This window comes from Bos grunniens, chromosome 7 (genome assembly GCF_055505025.1).
Source record: "Bos grunniens cultivar Pamir isolate PY7600 chromosome 7, Bosgru_T2T1.0, whole genome shotgun sequence".
Classification (NCBI taxonomy): domain Eukaryota; kingdom Metazoa; phylum Chordata; class Mammalia; order Artiodactyla; family Bovidae; genus Bos; species Bos grunniens.
The window spans coordinates 5,335,912-5,355,186 of record NC_141171.1 but is presented as its reverse complement, the minus strand read 5'-3'; the positions used below and the strand labels follow the sequence as shown (position 1 = coordinate 5,355,186).

Here is a 19,275-nt window from a genome sequence, read left to right as displayed (position 1 = left end):
TCAGTTGTGTCTGACTCTTTGTGACTGCCCCCCCACACCCTGGACTGTAGCCTGCCAGGCTCTCTGTCCATGGGATTCTCTAGGCAAGAATACTGGAGTGGATTGCCATGCCCTCCTCCAGGGGCTGACCCAGGGGTTGAACGTGCGTCTTATATCTCTGGCATTGCCAGGTGGGTTCTTTACCACTAGTGTCACCTGGGAAGCCGAGAGCACTACTTTTATTCACCTCTGACCTCTGTCCACCAAGGCCAGCCTTGACTCAGAGGGATGAGATTCAAGCAGACAACAGGGCCAACTTGGGCAGAAGGTGATGGGTCACCAGATTGTCCTAAATGCAGCTCCGTGAAGGAATTTCCTGATCTCTTGGGGCATGTGAGCCCAAAGGAGAGAAAGGGATCTTTCTAGAGAGAGAGAGAGATGGTAAATACAGAGCCTGCAGGGTCTGGTAGGATGGGAGGAGTGGATGGGCCTCTGTGGCCTGTGATCAATACTCTTGTGAATTTCTGGATGTTTACACAGTGGACTTGAATTCAGAAAGCATTGGATACTGCAGCGGCTTCCCAGATGGCGAAGTGATAAGAACCCATCTGCCAGTGCAATAGACACGGGTTTGATCCCTGGGTGGGGAAGATCCCCTGGAGTAGGAAATGGCAACCTACTCCAGTATTCTTGCCTGCAGAATCCCATGGACAGAGGATCCTGGTGCGCTACAGTCTGGGGGATGACAAAAGAGTCGGACACGACTCAGCACACACGCACAGTGCTGCAGGGGAATGACAGCAGTCTGTGCAAGCCTGGGTCAATCCGTAGGCATGACGAGAATGCTTTTTGTGGGGCAGGGACCCATACGGGGGCAGGCACAGGCTGTCGGGCCGGGGCATTGAATGCGACACAGGGATGTGTGCCAGACCCCGAGGGAGATGTGGGTGGCTCCATCACTGCTGTGCTTTAGAAAGAGGGCCCAGTGGCTCAGGCAAGGGAACAGCAAGTGCAAAGGCCTGGAGTGAGCTGAGGGGAGTCTGAGGAGGCCTGGAAAGGGGGGCTGGTAAGTGGATGGAGGGATGCAGGATGAAGCATGTTTGAGAATGCATCCCCTTACGGTTCCCAAACCCTACTCCTGGAGCCCCTCTGGACACAACAGGGCATGGGGTGTCCCCAGGCCTCCACTTCCCAACTAGCATTTATCATGGCTAGGCCTTCCTTAGGGTGCTCCCAGCAGGCTGGGATAAAGGACAGGCTCTGGAGATGAGGGACCAGGAGTCCCATCTGCTGACCCCCCACCCATCACCTGGCTCCACTCACCATCTCACCACCATCACTGACCCATGGGACTACCCCTGCCCAAGCCACTGTCGGCTCATTCATTCAGCCCAGCTATTTTCTGGGCACCGCAGAAAGAACAGACAGCTGCCCCAAGGCAGTGATGAGCAGTCAGATGTTTTTGACCTGGCCCATAACTCAGGGCCAGGAGGAAAATAGATGAGGGACTGGGAGAGAGACAGGGGAACTGCTGCCCCCAGGAGTTCTCAAGCCGGGGAGGACAGAGCCAGGTTCAGTCACCCAGCTGACAGGGTGGGGAAGGGTGAGGCTGAGGTGGTGAGGCTGCCTGAGAATGGAGGAGGTAAGGGCTCTCCACTTTCCAGTCCCCAAGGCTCCTCTGAGTGTCCATGAACATTGAATATGTGTTGCCCAAGGTCATCCTCAGTACCCGGGGAAAGGAGCACCATTGGAACCAAAAACTAATCTCCTGTTGGCCTGCCATCCTGGCATTGGTTTGGGGAGTTTAGGACTGGGGGAGGAGGCTAAATCTGAGTGGATATTCTCCTCTCAAAGAAGATGGCCTTTGCCCCAGCAAGCACCCCCCACCCCCAGCCCTGAAAGCCCCCACACCCAGCTCCAAGGCACTTTCTACTTGCCATCATCTTCTTTCCCCACCCCAAGACCCCCCCCCCCCCACACACACACAGAGCGGAAGTTTGACGAGGTCATTTCAGGAGGGAGGTGGTCAGTCACTCTGCAAAGTTGTGACCTCTGCAAGTGCGTGCTGTGCTCAGCCCCCCCAGGTGCGCCAATGTTGAGAGGTGGCTGGTTTGGGGACCTGATTTTGGAAAACGGGTGGTTAGGAGTTCTCAAAGACGATCGAGGACGGGAGTTTTCGCTTCGCCGTGGTCCTCTCCATCTCGCGGGGCAGGAGGGTGAGCTTGAGGACCAGCCGCGCGCTGGGGGGCGAAGGGGGCACCTGGGAATGAGGGATCTTTAAATGGAGGCGGGGCTTGCGGGGTCGACGGGGGCGGTGCCAACCCGGGCTCGGCCAATAGGCCGCGCCGCTGGCGTCGCACCGCCCCCTCCTCTCCCGGCCCGGGCGGGAGCTCGCCCCCCCGGCCGGGCCCGTGTACAGGGCGGCGGGGGATGCGAGCTCTGCCGCTGCCCCCGGCCCCACCGCCCCGGGGCCTCGCGCCCGCCCGCTGCTGCCCGCCCCGTCCGCAACCCCGGCCCCGGCCCCGGCCCCGACCTGGTGGTCCGTGGCCGCGTGGGTCCCTCTCCCTTCCAGCCTCGTCCGCCCGCCCGAGCCGCGTCCCGCAGGTACTGAGTGGTATGGGCAGGGGTACCCAGAGAGACATGTCCCGGAGTGAGATGCTGTTTGGGGGAGCGGCCAGGAGGGAGGATTTCCGTGGGGTCCGCAACCGAGAGGACATCGCAGTGGGGGAATGTGTGTATGTGCACCGCCCGAGTGAGTCGATTCACGGATCCCCATCCTGGAGGGGGAGGGTACTGGGTTCACTTTGGCGGGGGCAGAGCAGTGAGTGTCCAAACTCCATAGATACGGTGGGGGAGCTCTCGGGGTGGAGGCAGTGACCCAGGACTGACTTGGGGATGGGAGGAACGAGACCCTCACCACTGGCCCTTGTGTCCAGCCGTTAGGGGCAGCATAGCAGGGTTCGTAAAACTGGTCCCCTAGCTCTCCAGGACAGAGGTCGGGTACCCAGCACAGTGCACTGTTCTGGCTGTCCTGGAGGGTGGGGCCTCAGATGTGAGTGCTGGAGACTGGGGGTGCGCCAGAGATGCTGATGGAGACGCATCAGAGTGGAGGGCACTGGGGAGAGCAAGCTAGGGCAGGATAACTGCACCCTGATGGGTGGTGAAGGGCGGAATGCCTAAGGGATGGGGCAGTCAGCCAACGACTTGCTGCACCCACTCTCCAACAGCCCAGAGGGTGGGAGGACAAATGGATCCTGTCCGCCCAGCAGAGCTAGGGCCTGAAGAGTGATGGTGGAGGAGCGTCTTGGGGTCCTTCCCTACCCTCCACAGGGACACACAGCCCACACCTTGCCCACAAAACCTACAAGATTCTGCCATGTGCCACTCTATCCACAGTTCCTGGGAGCAGTGAGGTGGGCGTTTTGCCCCAGGGAGGCTCTGCCTTTGAGCGTAATGGGCAGGGGGGTACTTTCTCCTGGTCCAGCTCTGAAGGACAGATTGCAGTGTTGGGCAGTGGCACCACAGCGTACCCATGACTGTGTGCTAGGCATTTTCCACGTGAGATCTCGTTTCTTTCTGGTCACCGACCCTGCTGGGTTGGCACTAAGATGCCCCGTTACTAAAGAAGTAGCTGAGGAAGTGGCAGTGACCTCGTCCTGGCTGAACACCCAAAGGTCCCTCCGTAATCAACCCATCATTTGTAAAAGAGCTCACTTGAGGGCCTTTGCTCTCTGGTCATTTTCTTTCTCTTCCTGTTGGGTGGGAAAGTTCAGAGGAGCTGGCCTCCTTGGTCCCTGCTGCCTGCACACTTTCTTCCCTGCTTCAGGAGCCTTCCTGGCTCCCCCTGCCCCACTTGGCCAACAGGTTTCCCACACTATCTCTTGAAATGGTACAGAAGGCAGGGTCTGCTCATCTCCTTACCCCAGCATTCAGGGAACAGAGGTCTTGTGCCCCAGACATAGGAGACAATTTTAGCAATTCCAAGAACCTTCAAAACCAAATACAGCACAGGGTGTTTCTCCCTTTTTAGAAGTCCTTGAAGAACTTGGGGCCTTCACCCAGAAAAACACACCCTTTCGTGGATATCGAAACCTTGGCTGGGGTTTTATAGGAGTTTCTGGTTCTTTGGGGAAACTCTGAGGATCCCGGAGACCCCACCTTTAGGGCTAGGTTGCAATGAGGAAGGGGAAGGTGAACCTGGGGATGAGTGGGGTCTCTTGTACCCAAGGCCCTCTGGTACCACCCAGTCTTTAGATTATGGGCTGGCCCCTTCTTCCGTGAGATCTCAGGCAGGCCTCTCTGTCCTTCCGCTTCCTATGAGGTCGTGGGAGGTGTCAGACAGCCACCACTCCTGTGCCCTGAGTTCTGTGGTCCCTCAAGAGTTGTGCCAGACTGACTCCTTTTCCAAATAGTCGCTGGTCAAGAGGGATCCAGGCAGATCCTGCCACCCCCAGACTGCAATAACTTAGCCCTTCCTGGCTGTGTGACCTCAGGCAACGTGCTGAACCTCTCTGAGTCTCGTGTCCCATCTGTAAAATGTGAGTAAGAATGCCACCTGCCTCGCTGAGTAGCCATAGGGATTAAATACAGTAATTCTGACCAAGGTCTTGGTCCGCCTGGAAAATCCCATGTACAGAGCCTGGTGGGCTACAGTCCATGGGGTCGCAAAAGAGACACGATTGAGCAACTAAATAACAAATAACCACATTAATGTGATGGGCCCTAGGAAGGACCCCCAGGCCTCCGCCCTCCTGGAAGTCACCTGCTGCCTATCCGCATACCCCTCCCCACTCCCTCTCTGCCCAGGGCATGTCAGGACGCGGCTGCCAGGCAAGGAGGAGCATGGCCGCCGCGTGGCTGAATTTGGCCTGTGTGTTAGGTGGCTGAGTCACATCCCCAAATTGCATCTTCATCGGTGCGTTTCAGAAGGTCGTTTGCAGCGCCCCCACCCCCTCCCGGTCCCGTCTGCCAGGCCATCACCTCTCCTGCCTGCTGTCCCCAAGCCCTGGGCAGGGACCCTTTTGTACCTTCAGGAGGGAAGCTGGGAGGACTGACTGGGTTTCCTTGTCTCTTGGGACAGAGCAGGGCTGGGGCTGCAGTGTGTGTCCCGGGGGCAGGCTCTTAGTCCCACCTAGCAGCTCACGGCCCTTCAGGTGGCCAGAAGGGACCGTAGCTCCAGAAGAAAGTGGCGCCTGACTGCTTGTGAAGACAGAGAGATCAGGGCCAAGATCAGCCTTATAAACTGTGAAGTGGTGGGCCTGCAGGCGATCAGCCCATACAAACTGTAATGTCCTGGGCCCACGGGGGGCCAGCTCTTATAAACTGTGAAGCGTCAGGCCACAGGTGGCCACAGCCTGGTTGGTAGGATGGATGGAAGTGGGACGTGTCCTAAGACTCATGTTTCTTGTGTTCTTCCTGTGTGCTGACACCCTCGTCTGGGGACGTGTAGTGAGTGGGACAGACGCTGTCTGGGGGCGGGGTGGACATGGACACAGGTGGTCCTGCAGTGCATGCGGTGGTTGGTGCCCTGGCCAGGGTCACCCGTGTCTCGCCTGGCAACCTTGCTCATCGTGGTGTGTCTTGGTGTGACATTGTCTGAGTCTCTCACCCCCAGGAATGTGGTTTCAGGGCCACGGAGGTGTCTTGTCTCTGCATGCAGCCCCCTCTCCTGAGCCCCAGCACATGCCAGCTTAGCCTTTTCCAAGAGGGCAACGCTGGACCCACAGCCCACTGCCGCCTGGCTTCTTGGGAGAATCCCACAAGGCAGCCTGATGCAGAATCTGCCTTGTAAGGAGACGGATCCTTCACTGCACAGTGAAGGGAAACTGGTGCCTCAGTTTCCCCATTTGTACAACAGGCCAAATCCTAGGACCCCTTTTTGGGGATGTTGTGAGAATTAAGGAGAAAACTCTGCGTGAAGGACAGAGCCTGGCATGTAGTGGGTGTTCAGTAAACACAGGCTGTGGTGGCAGCTGGGGGTGCCTGTGGGGGTGAGGAGTGAGAGAATGGGCTGGAGTGGGTGGAGCAGTGCAGGGTCTTGCAAGACTGGACTCCAGGCAGGCTCATCCTGTGCATGTCACCGTCTTCAAGGTCCTTGCTCCCGCATGTGACACGCGGGACCTGGCCCCAGGCAGGCACAGAATCTGAGGATATCAGAGTATATCAGCCTGTCTGCTTCTCGGTAGCCAGTTTCCTTTGTGGGGAAACTGAGCCTGGCCCAAGGTCGCAGGACCAGACCAAGGTGCTGTAGAATCAGTTCTGGGGTCTTTTTGTCTTTTGGCTGTATCACATGGCTTACGGGGTTTTTAGTTCCCCAGCCAGGGATTGAACCCGTTCCTCAGCAGTGAGACCACAGAGCCCTAACTCCCGGACCCCCAGGGGGTTCCCTGGGATCTTTTTCTGTTTAAATTTTATGTCTTTTTTTTTAGCCACACCTTGGCTTGTGGGGTCTTAGTTCCCTGACCAGGGATTGAACCCAGGCCCTCAGCTGTGAAAGTCCTAACCACTGGACTGCCAGAGCATTCCTCAATTCTGGGATCTTAGAATTAAACCCTGGATTGTTCCTTGGGTCCTGGAATCCAGGCAGGAGGGAGCTGAGGGTCTCATAGCCATAGTCGTGGTCCCTAATATCTCCCTGGCCATACCCTTTGACTGTGTAAGTATGTTCAGGCCTTTGGACAACTCCACGTGGTGTGGTGGGGAATTGGAGGCTCAGCAGAGTGAGATTAATTTGTCCAAGATTCCAGAAGTCAGGAGTCAAGTCTGGGTTGGAACCATCTCCTGACGGCTCACTGCTGGTTATTCAGTTGCTAAGTCGTATCCAACTCTCTGCAACTGCATGGACTGCAGCACGCCAGGCTTCCCTGTCCTCCACTATCCCCTGGAGTTTTTCTAAACTCATGTCCATTGGGTCAGTGATGCCATCCAACCATTTCATCCTCTGTTGCCCCTGTGTCTCCTCCTGCCTTCAATCTTTCCTAGCATCAGGGTCTTTTCCAATGAGTTGGCTCTTCTCATCAGGTGGCCAAGGTATTGGACCTTCAGCTTCAGCATCAGTCCTTCCAATGAATATTCGGGACTGATTTCCTTTACGATTGACTGGTTTGATCTCCTTGCTGTCAAAGGGACTCTCAAGAATCTTCTCCAGCCCCACAACTCAAAAGCATCAGTTCTTCAATGCTCAGCCTTCTTTATGGTCCAACTCTCATATCCCTACATGACTACTGGAAAAACCATAGCTTTGACTATATGAACTTTGTCAGCAAAGTAATGTCTCTGCTTTTTAATACAGTGTCTTGGTTTGTCATAGCTTTCCTTCTAAGGATAAGTGTCAATTTTGTGGCTTCAGTCACCATTCACAGTGCTTTTGGAGCCCAAGAAAGTATTAATAATATCTGTCACTGTTTACACATTTTCCCCTTCTATTTGCCTTGAAGTGATGGGACCAGATGCCATGATCTTAGTTTTTTGAATGTTGAGTTTCAAGTCAGCTTTTTCACTCTCCTCTTTCACTTTCATCAAGAGGCTCTTTAGTTCTTCTTCACTCTCTGCCATTAGAGCGGTATCATCTGCATATCTGAGGTTGTCAATATTTCTCCTGGCAATCTTGATTCCAGCTCAGGAGTCATCCAGTCCAACATTTCTCATGTACTCTGCATAGAAGTTAAATAAGCCCAGTGACAATATACAGCCTTGACGATTCTCTCCCAGTTTTGAACCAGTCCTCCGGTTCTAACTGTCGCTTCTTGACCTGCATACAGGTTTCTCAGGAGACAGGTAAGCTAAGGTAAAGTGGTCTTACCGTAAGATGACCTTAAGGTAGTTCCAGATGGCTCATTTAGGTGGCCTCTAATCCTCCCAGGCGAACCAGCCAGCAGAATTCCATCTTGAGGCTTTGAGAGGTGTTTCCTGAGTGTCGCCTGTGTTTATTGCTTTTAGTGTCCATGCTTTAGGTACTTGGAAACACAGAAAAGTCAATGGGCAAAGGCCTGGTAGGAGGGTGTTCCAGGCAGAGGTGCAGCAGGTGCCTCAGAGTGTGCAAGGGCCCTGAAGCAGGACCAAGCTTGTTGGAACCTGGTGATGGGGAGGTCAGTGTGGCTGAAAGGGGGTGACTCTGGGAAAGGGAGAAGGATAAGATGGGATAGAGGCCTCCTGGCCACAGGGAGGAGTTTTTATGCAATAGCGCTGGAGAGCCACGGGGAGGTTTGTTTTTGTTTTATATTTGTTTACTTACTTTTAGCTGCATTGGGTCTTGGTTGCGGCATGTGGGCTCTTCGTTGTGGGCCGCAGACTTCTTTCTAGTTGTGACATGTGGGCTCCAGAGTGCGTAGGCTCTGTAGTCGCAGCGAGCAGGCTTAGTTGCCCTGCAGCGTATGGGATCTTTGTTTCCCCGACCAGGGATCGGACCCACATCCCCTGCATTGGGAGGTGGATTCTTAACCACTAGACCCTAGGGAAGTCCGTGTGGAGGTTATGAGCCGAGGAGGGCCATAGGTTGGCTTGGTTTCTGGGGTGGTCGGTCAGTCCACATGTCAGCTGCAATGGGTTCATGACCTCTCCAGCCTCAGGATGTTCTGGGGTGGGGGTCCCTAGCCATCTGGTCAGTTGGCCAGACCCTGACATGACCATGTTCCCTGTGCCCTGCAGGTCAGCGCGGGAGCCCGGTTGCTGAGCCATGCCAGGCCCCAGGCGGCCGGCAGCAAGCCCAACGCCAGCACCCACATAGTCATGAACAGCCACAGACACAGTGGCTGTGAGGGACGGCCACTAGGTGGCGGGCTGGGTGCCCTGGGCCGAGATCCTCTGGACCCTGAGGCCGGCCACCCCCCGCAGCCTCCAAATGGCCCAGGCATCCAGGTGGTGGTGGCCAAAAGCGAGCCGGCGCAACCCTCGCCTGGCAGCCCCCGGGGGCAGCCCCAGGACCAGGAAGAGGAAGAAGATGAGGAAGAAGATGAGGCGGTCAGACAGAGGGGCTCAGGGAAGCCCCCCAGCGTTGGCCACCGCCTGGGCCACCGGCGGGCGCTCTTTGAGAAGCGGAAGCGCCTCAGTGACTATGCCCTAATCTTTGGCATGTTCGGCATCGTTGTCATGGTGACAGAGACGGAGCTGTCCTGGGGGGTCTACACCAAGGTAGGCATGGCCCGTCCCCCTGGCACCCCGGGGAGGCCCTGCTGGTCCCACTTGGCTCCCCGAGACCCCCTTGGGCATGGGGTCTGGGACCACATCGGCCCTAGGAGAGGGGGGCAGGGGATGCTGAGGGGACCCTGGAGGTGGGAAGGTGGGGGCACCCAGGGCCTCCTGTTGTTTCCACCCACTGGGGGCAGCAGGAAGGCCTCAGGTGGGGCCAGAAGTCTCCAGCCCCTTCCCTCTGCCTTGCACCATGAGGCTGCGCTTTCGCTGAAGGTAGGAAGGCGGCTGCTTCCGGGTCAGGCCCGGAAGAGACAGGGGAGCACCAGAGAAGAGCTGCTTTGAGGAGCAGGGAAAGAACTTTGCCCCTTTCGAGGGCGAGCTGGGCCAGGTTATGAGCTGGGTTGTGGGTCCCCAAGTGGATGCCAGGACGGAGGGAGATGAGAGCCAAGTCAACCTATAAACTCTAAAGTGCTGCATCTGCTCGAGGCCTGGTTTTATAAACTATGAAGTGCTATGCCCATGTGAGGCCTGGCCTTATAAACTGAAGTGCCACCTTGCTGTCAGCCCAAGCCTAAGGAGTAAGGACTGGAGCTTCACTTCCTGAGTGAAGTGACTGGGTGGGGGGTCAGGAGTGCTGCCCGCCTCCAGTGTCTGTCCTGCCCTCTGCTCTCTCTTTGCCCAGGAGTCCCTGTACTCATTTGCACTCAAATGCCTCATCAGCCTCTCCACGGTCATCCTGCTGGGCCTGGTCATCCTCTACCATGCCCGAGAGATCCAGGTCAGTGCTCAGTGGGCTTAGGGCAGCTCCCCTTCTGGCTCCCCAGAGCCCCCCACAACAGCCACCTCCATGAGTACACACTCAGTCGTGTCCAACTCTTTGTGACCCTTTGGACTGTAGCCTGCCAGGCTCCTCTATCCATGTGATTCTCCAATACTGCAGTGGGTTGCCGTTTCCTCCTCCAGGGGATCTTCCCAACCCAGGGATTGAACCTGCGTCTCTTGCATCTCCTGCATTGGCATGCGGGTTCTTTACCACTAGTGCCAGCTGGGAAGCCCCCAGGACCTGGGAACCCTCTAAAACATAGAGGGATCAATAGCCACTTCATAGAAGAAAAAAAAAAAAAAGATCTCCATGGAAACACACTGTTTAGATCACTCTGAATTTCCTGGAATGCGTATCGTCATTTTAATTTTCATCGATAATTTGGTAAAGAAGACTAACAGTGAGGGAGCAGGCAGTGGGCTGGGGTTCTGAGGTGCACGTGGATTGTTTTTGCAGCCCTGGGGTCTTCTGAGGTTTTGCAGCCATGGAGTCCGGTGTTTGTAGCCCCAGGCTCCTTTTCCTCATCCACTGGACCTGTGTTTGAAAGATTTCTCATGTGCCAAGGATTCTCCTATTTCAGGGGCTGATCAAAACCTGGTCAGGTCCCTGGAGAGCCAAGTTCAGGGCTTGTAAGGCAGGTGTTACCACAGCAGGCCAGCACCAGGGCCTGGGTATACCAAAGGGGGTCAGATCTGGCTCCTGACTCTGGCCTTTGACCCCTGACCTCAAGGAGCCACAGCCTGGCAGGAGATGGGCGTAGGAAAATCCTACCTAGGTTGTACTGTATGCAGACCTGTCAGCAGACAGAGTCTGGTACACAGGAGGGGTCCTCAGTCTGGCTAGGAGTTGGGGTAGGAGGACGGTGACCCTTGAAGTAGAGGAAGCAGTTCTAAAGGGACAGCTGGGAACAGCAACAGTTAAACATGGAGTTACCTATGACCCAGCAATTCCACCCCTAGTTACACACCCGGGAGAAACAACTACATCCACACAAAGACGTGTACGCATGTGTTCAGAGCAGCATTGTTCACAGTTGCCTAAAAGTGGAAACCACCCAAATGTCCACTGACTGATGTATGGATAAATAAATGGTGGTCCGTCCATACAAGGGCATATTATTCAGCAAAACAAAAAAGGATGAAGTACTGTACGTTTGCAGCACCGCAGCTGAGTGTCTCACACAACAGAAGTATATTTTCTCGTGGGGCTTCCCTGATGGCTTAGACAGTAAAGAATCCGCCTGCAATGCAGGAGACCTGGGTTCGATCCCTGGGTTGGGAAGATCCCCTGGAGAAAGAAATGGCAACCCACTCCAGTATGCTTGCCTGGGAAATCCCGTGGACAGAGGAGCCTGGCAGGCTACAGTCCACAGGGTCATAAAGAGTCAGACATGACTGAATGACTAACACACACATGTATTCTCTCGCATCTCTGGAGGCTGGAAGGCCAAGGTCAGGTGCTGGCAGGGTTGGTTTCTCCTGAGGCTCTCTGCTTGACATGCAGGCGGCTGCCTTCTCATGTTGACCTCACACAGCCTTTGCTATATGCGCATATACCCCTCTATGCACATATACGCCTGTATATACCCTTCTTATAAGGATACCAGTCCTGTAGGACAGGCCCCACCCCTATGACCTCACTTAATCTTAATTATATCTTTAAAGGCCCTATTTCCAAATACAGTCATATTGGGGGCTAGGGCCTTAGCAGTTGAATATTGAGTGGACAAAGTTCAGTCCATAACTCTCCACCCTCTGGCCCACCTCCCAAATCCATGTCCTTCTCCCATGCAAAATTCATCAATCCCAGCAGCCCCCAAAGTCTTAACCCATTCCAGCATCAACTCAAAGTCCAAAATCTCCTTTAAATATCATCTAGGGACTTCCCCAGTGGTCCAGTGGTTAAGAATCCACACTTCCACTTCAGGGGCCCAGGTTCGATCCCAGGTCAGGGAAGTAAAATCCCATGTACTGTGCAGTGTGGCCAAAGGAAAAAAGAAAGAAAGATTATATTTCAATGTGTGTGTTCTGTTACTCAGTTGTGTCTGACCCTTTGCAACCCCATGGACTGTATAGCTCACCAGGATCCTCTGTCCATGGGATTATCCCAGCAAGAATACTGGAGTGGGTTGCAGTTTCCTACTCCAGGGGATCTTCCCGACCCAGGGATCAAATGTGCATCTCTTGCATCTCCTAGATTGGCAGGCTAAGTATCATCTAAAACAGACATGGGTGAGACTTGAGGTACAGTTCCCCTGGAGACAAAATTTTCCTCCAGCTGTGAACCAGATAAGCTGTGTGCTTCCAAAGTACAGTGGTGGGACTAGCATAGGGTAGACATTCCCGTCCCCGAAGCCGACAGATATGAGAGGAGAGGAGTGAGAGGTCCTAAACCTGTCTCAGACCTGCCCAGGCAAATTCCACTAGGTGTGAAGGTTGGAGAATGATCCTCACTGGCTCAGCGCCCCACCTTCCGGCCTACCGAGGCGCAGCCTTGCCTCCTGGACCCTGGCTGGTGGCCTTCTGTGACTGCCGTCTTTTTCTCAGCATAATGTCTTCACGGAGTAGCGTGTGCCAACGCTTCTCTCCTCTCTGTGGCTGAGACATGTTCCATGCGTGGAAGGACCACATGCTGTTTCTCTCTCCATCCCTGGATGGACGTTGGCTGGTTTCTACTTTGGGCGCCTGTGAACAGTGCTACTGTGATTGCACGCACACAAGGATGTGTTTGAACAACTGTTCTCATCTCTCCTGCCCATATACCTAGGACTGGGAGGGCTGGGTCATTGGTAACTCTGTGTTTGACTTTGGGGGGAACACCTGTGCCCTGTTTAGCTTGAATTGTGGCTGACCCTGGGCACTAGGGGGTTTTGCCTGTGAGGCCATGTTTGTTGTAAAAGCTGGTGCGGTTTGGGGCTGGGATCTCCCGCCCTCCGTGGCCTGGGCACGTGTCCAACACCCACTGTGTCCTGCCCACCCGATCTCTGCAGCTGTTCATGGTGGACAACGGGGCGGACGACTGGCGCATCGCCATGACATGCGAGCGTGTGTTCCTCATCTCCCTGGAGCTGGCCGTATGCGCCATCCACCCGGTGCCCGGCCACTACCGCTTCACGTGGACAGCGCGGCTGGCCTTCACGTACACGCCGTCAGCGGCCGAGGCTGACGTGGATGTGCTGCTCTCCGTGCCCATGTTCCTGCGTCTCTACCTGCTGGGCCGCGTCATGCTGCTGCACAGCAAGATCTTCACAGACGCCTCCAGCCGCAGCATCGGCGCCCTCAACAAGATCACCTTCAACACGCGCTTCGTCATGAAGACGCTCATGACCATCTGCCCGGGCACTGTGCTCCTTGTCTTCAGCATCTCCTCCTGGATCATCGCTGCCTGGACCGTGCGGGTCTGCGAGAGGTGCGCCCCTGACCCCTGGGCCCTGACCTCCCATGACCCTCAGGCCCACCCACGATTTTAGTGACCCCAGGGCTCCCCCAGCCATCACTCTGACCCTGCTGAACCCCGTACCCACCCATGGCTCCGTCCCCGTGACCCCTGATCCTGCTGACCCCTCCCCCCAGTTCCTGGCCTCAGCGACTGTCTCTCACATGCAGCTTCCTCATCCCTGGGGCTCCAGCCCTGTGTCCCCAGCCACCCCCAACTCCTACCCTGACCCTCACCCCTCCGGGACTGCATCCCTCCTCCCGCTTCCCCTCCCTCCAGGGGCCCCTCCACTGGCCCCGTCTCTGGCCCAGGGTGGTGGAGGCAGCAGGAACAGGGACCCGCTCTGTCCACTTGCATCCCCTACAATTTAACCTGCTCTCCTTCTCCCCTCTGCCCACACTGCCGGACTGTAGGGAAAACATGTGAGTCCTGCCCTCAGCCGAGCTGTGTGTGCAAAGCTGCCAGCTGCCCTGCCCGCCAGGAATTTAAGATCAGCTGCCACCAGGGGAGGGAGTGGAGAGGGGAGGCGGGTGTCCGGGACCCGCCCAGAGCCCGTGGGCCATGGGGAGGGCTTGTTCCAGTGCCACCAGGTGGGTCTGGGTCACTCTCGGGCCCGGGGCCCTAGGCACCCCTGGGGTCCTTGCCACCAAGGAGGGGGCAGCAGGAGGGAGTAGAGGGAAGAAGAATTTAGCTCTGGCACCTGGTTGAGGCAGCTGGCCCCAGGGGGCAGGGACAGCTCCTTCAGTGGGTCTGGGATGAACGAGCACAGTCCCAGCTTTTAAGACCCCCATACAGGGGTTTGTTCTGAACGGCCTTGGAAGGTGCAGGGCCATCCAGCCAACTTACAGATGAGAACACTGCGGCTCTGAGGAGCTAAAGGGACACCCTGAGGGCCCAACTCCTGCTTCTCTCCAGAAACCCCCTGGGGCTTCATGGTGAGGGAAGGGTCCCCCTGGATCTCTCAGGGAAGGGAAATGCCTTGTCTGGGAGGGGGTCTCTCTTGCCTCTTGATGAGCTGGGTAGGGGCTGTAATGGGTGGTTCTGGCACTGGGCTTCCTGGGAAGTCCCTGGGCCGGACCTGTCCCCAGAACCCCAATCCTCACTCCTTCAGTTGTCCCCTCCCCCACCCCGCCTCCGCCTGATACGGGGCTCCTGGCAGAGAGGGCCCAGCTCTTCCCATCACCAAGGCTGAGGATCATATGAGGGCTCCTTATTCCCCTGACGTGCCTCTGTGCCAGTTCCCACAGACCCGAGGGCTGGGGGCTGGGGAGTGGGAGAGGGTGCCCCGTGTCAGGCATCGCTGAGGTCCAGGCTGGGTCACTACAGGGGCGCCTGGTGAGGGCGGGGAATGGGGCAAGGCCAGGGGCAGCCAATCCTAAATTCTGAGCCCTGTGACATCGCTTGACGCCCCCTCGCCCGCCTTGCTCCACCCATGTGGCTCTGTCCCACCCCACCTCCTGCATGCCCCCCACTCCCTGGTCCAGGATGACCCAGTAGCCCCCACCAGAGCTCCAGCCAGGCCTGGAGCCTCCGCGCCCATGGCTGACAGCTGATAGTTCCCCGGCTCCCCCTGCCTCCTGGGTGTGGAGTGCTGGTCTCTGGAGAAGTGGAAGCTGGCGCAGCTTCAGGCTCAGGTGCCACAGTGAAAGACGAGGCTCGGTCCCTGGTGCCCCTCACCCAGCAGGCAGCTGGAAGCCCAGGCTGAACAGAAAGGCCTCCATCCCTCCTTCCACGTTTTGGGTTTCCATCTCCTCCTTGTCTTTTTTTTGGTCATGCCCCATGGCATGTGGGATCTTAGTTCCCTGAACAGGGATTGAACCTGTGCGCCATGCATTGGAAGCTCAGAGTCCTAACCACTGGACCTCTAGGGAAGTCTCCATCTCCTCCTTATCTTGAGCCCCTGACCCCAGCCCCATCTGCCTGGAACAGCCCTCCCCACCAGCTCCCCCTGCCCGGCCTCTGTGGCCCAAAAGGAGAGGGGTCATCTGGGAAGGGCTTCATGACCTCCCTGAGCTGGAGGGGTTTTACAAGCAGGGGACTGGGCTGGAGCAAAGCTTTGAACCACCTCCAGATCCAGAGCACAGTCCCTCAGCCTCTATGGTCAGCCTGGGGCTGACCATAGATACAATCAGTTCATAGCCTGTGCAGACAGAGTCTCGGGCTTGGCTTTGACTGGGACAAAATCATGTCCCTTTGCAAGGCCTTGGAATCTGTCCTCTTGAATAACAAAAGTTGAGTCCCAGGTCTCTGCCCAGAGCTAAACATGCTGCTGCCTTTCCCTCCTAACACGGGAAGATTCTCAGGCCTGAAGCTGGAACAGTTGCCTTCCACATGTTGACTGTCCTAGGACTCCCATCCCCAGGGCTTGCTCCTGCAGGCTTCTGTCTCCCCGTGGAGTCCTCCTCCCCTCTCAGGGCCTTGCTGATTGGGGAAGTTCTTCCTGGTGTCTGACCTGAATCCTTGCCTCTACTTCCTGCTGCTTCTGGTGCCCATGGCCACCTGTGTTTGCATCTGTCTGTGTGTCTGTCTTTGGGAGGGGGATCGTGTGCTTATGCGTGGACACATGTGGACGCTCCCTCACCTGGACCCCTTACTGCCCCATAACGAGCAGCTTGGTGGTCAGGTGAAAGGAGGGTGTTGTAAGGGATGCTGGGGAGGAGGGTATGGGTGCCCTCTGCCCTGGGGTGTCCTCAGGAGGACCATGGGGCTGTCTTGGGCACTAACCATTGCCCCACACTGCCCTACAGCAACACTTTGGATACTTTGAGCCTCCAGAGTGGTCAGCTTCCTGCGGTCAAGGCCCCCCATGCAGTCAGATGGACCCAGGGCCCTGCCTTCCTGGCACTGCCCCTGGGGGTGTGATGATGGCAGAGAGACCAGTGTGGACTGACTAGGCCCTCCCTGGCTCCCCTTCAGGTACCACGACAAGCAGGAGGTGACCAGCAACTTCCTGGGGGCCATGTGGCTCATCTCCATCACCTTTCTCTCCATCGGCTACGGTGACATGGTGCCCCACACCTATTGCGGGAAGGGCGTGTGCCTGCTCACCGGCATCATGGTAAGGTCGAGGGCCCCTGCATATCCCCACTGATGGGAGCTCACCCCATTTCGAGCTGGGCCTGCTCAGAGTTCCTCCCTGTGTCAGCCCTCCATTGCCCCCTTCCCTCTGATGCCGCATGAAACCCACCCCTTTAGGCTTCCAGGGGACATCTCTTCTTGGGTTCTTCCAGCCTGAGTCATACAGCTTCTCCTGTGCCCACCAGGCCAGATGTTGCAGTCCACTCTGAACCAAGAGTAACCATTGCCCCTTCATGCCCCACAGCCCACGTAACTCACGGCCCTTGGATCCAGGGCAAGGGGCTTGATGCTTCTGTGCCTTGGTTTCCCTGGCTGTAACCAGTGCCCACTCCTGCTTCTTGCAGGGACTCAGTCCCTTCATTTTTGTGAAATGCCTACAGCCATGAATGCCTCAGATACCCAGTCAATACCCCCGACCCCTGCCATCACAACCCAGTTCCCCATCCTTGCCTAACTCTCAGGGTGTGCTGAGCATCCCACTGAGCTCCTCAGGTGTGAAGTTTATCTCATGTGACTTTGTGGGCCCAGGCGGCACCCCGTCTTCCCTAAAGTCTTCCTAAGTCAGTCTGCAGCAGCAGCCTTATCTTTACCGTGATTCGATCATTAGGTTCCCTGCCCATCCCTTCCTTCTGGGACCTTCTTTCTCTCCAAGCTTCTTTGATCTCCATAAGTGCTTTTCCATGTTTTGAATTATGACTTGTTTGACGTATGGTAGGGAAGGCCCTGGAGAAGGCAATGGCACCCCACTCCAATACTCTCGCCTGGAAAATCCCATGGACGGAGGAGCCTGGTGGGCTGGAGTCCATGGGGTCGCCAAGAGTTGGACAGGACTGAGCGACTTCATTTTCATGACTTATGGGATCCTAGCTCCCTGACCGAAGATGGAACCCACACTTTCGGCAGTGAAAGTGTGATGTTTTCACTTCACGACCACTCGACCACCAGGGAATTCCCCTGAGGTTGGAGAAGGCAATGGCACCCCACTCCAGTACTCTTGCCTGGAAAATCCCATGGACGGAGGAGCCTGGTGGACTGGAGTCCATGGGGTTGCTAAGAGTCGGACACGACTAAGCGACTTCACTTTCACTTTTCACTTTCATGCATTGGAGGAGGAAATGGCAACCCACTCCAGTGTTCTTGCCTGGAGAATCCCAGGGACGGGGGAGCCTGGTGGGCTGCCGTCTCTGGGGTCGCACAGAGTCGGACACGACTGAAGCGACTTAGCCGCAGAAGCAGCAGCAGCAGGGAACGCCTATCCCTAGGCCCTAGTTAACACCTTCATTTTGATGCCAGAAACTTGGCCTCTGTGTACTGATTTCAAGTCAAATCTTGGAGATAGAGTTTGGGGTGAAATATAAAAGAATAGCTTTATTGCTTTGCTAGACAGAAAGGGACACAGCAGGCTTGTGCCCCTCAAAACTGTGTCCCAGCCCGGGAGGATTTGGTGAAGGGTTTCATAGCAGTGGCTCCAGGGTGGAGTTTTCCCTGGTGGTTCAGGCGATAAAGAATCTGCCTACAATGCAGAAGACCCAGGTTCGATCTCTGGATCAGGAAGGTCCCTTGGAGAAGGGAATGACTGCCCACTCCAGTATTCTTGCCTGGAGAATTCTATGGACAGAGGAGCCTGGTGGGCTACAGTCCATGGGGTTGCAAAGAGTCAGACACAACTTAGCACCTAAACAACAACAACAAATTTAATTTGCTGGAGGTGGGGTGCTGGAGTAGATTGTAAAATAACATAAGGAAACATGCATAATGCCTTTTAACTAAGAGAGGGCTGGGTCAGCTTAGCCTATAGAAGCAAGGACCCAGTGGGGGCCAGAGAAGGATGTGTACCCCCAGCTCGTGTCCAAAAAGAAAGACAAAGGGCAAAGAGGGGAGAGAGCCACGGGCCTGGGGAGATGGTGAGAACGTGAGACAGTCAACGTTCAGTGAAGGGGGCCGAGTGGACCCAATGGAAACACAGCCCCTCCTTCTGCGGGAGGAAAGAAAACCATGGTGGGGATGATGAGGGACTTTCGTAGGGACAGATGCATTTCTGTACAAAGGGAAATAAGTGGCCTGGGGAGGACCATGGGGGGAATTAGGTTGACTTCCTTTGGCTTGTTTGTGTTAATTTTTTCGCAAATTGAAATTGAGCAGGACCCTGTGGGCACAGAAACCTTTCAGAGAGTTGCTGATCAGGGGAGGGGATACAGAGACAGGAGAGGAGCAGCCGGGAACCCGCAGCGCAGCCTGGGGGCAGGGCCCCGGTTCTGCCTCAGGGACACAAATATCTTTGAGCTCTTCTACGGAACTAAAGCCTCCAGCCAATGGAAGACAACGAAATACTTGGTAAAGCGGTCTTCATTCCAGAGAGGTCAGTTTGATAACCATGGGAATCACAGAAACTCATCCAGAGATCACCTGAGGCCAGGTTAAAGGGATGCAGGCCCTGCACACACTCTTGAGCCTTATCTGCAACCCCCCCACCAACCTCTGCTATGAAGAACTGTGAGCATGTCAGTCTCTCAGTCATGTCCAACTCTGCGACCCCATGGACTATAGCCCACCAGGCTCCTCTGTCCATAGAGTTCTCCAGACAAGAATACTGGAGTGGGTAGCCATTCCCTTCTCCAGGGGATCTTCCTGATGCAGGGATCAAACCCGCATCTCCTGCATTGGCAGGCGAGTTCTTAACTACTGAGCCACCAGGGAAGTCCTCAGATGAACTTTACAGATAAAAAACCCGAAGTATTCAGATAAGATGACTTTAAACCCAGAAACCCCGCAGTGAAACAGAAAAGCCGTGTTCTCTGCACTGGAATGAGCCTCCTTCCAGAAACTTAGTT

At 55.9% G+C, this 19,275-nt stretch overlaps 1 protein-coding gene across 6 annotated transcripts in view; it reads left to right on the top strand.

Moving 5' to 3' along the window:
- Window positions 1–19,275, top strand: part of KCNN1 (potassium calcium-activated channel subfamily N member 1) — a 38,645-nt gene that overhangs the window by 6,760 nt on the left and 12,610 nt on the right. For 3 of the 6 annotated variants that reach the window (XR_015166481.1, XM_086408438.1, XM_086408437.1), the window contains exons 2-5: window positions 8,626–9,108; window positions 9,791–9,886; window positions 12,921–13,339; window positions 16,283–16,424. Coding sequence is in view for 4 of the 6 variants with exons in the window: in XM_086408438.1 (XP_086264564.1) it covers window positions 8,707–9,108; window positions 9,791–9,886; window positions 12,921–13,339; window positions 16,283–16,424 (1,059 nt within the window). In the remaining 2 variants the exon portion in view is untranslated. Of the gene's footprint in view, window positions 1–2,363; window positions 2,584–8,625; window positions 9,109–9,790; window positions 9,887–12,920; window positions 13,340–16,282; window positions 16,425–19,275 lie in introns of those variants that run through there. The other 3 variants (XM_086408434.1, XM_086408436.1, XR_015166480.1) reach the window with 3 other exon arrangements.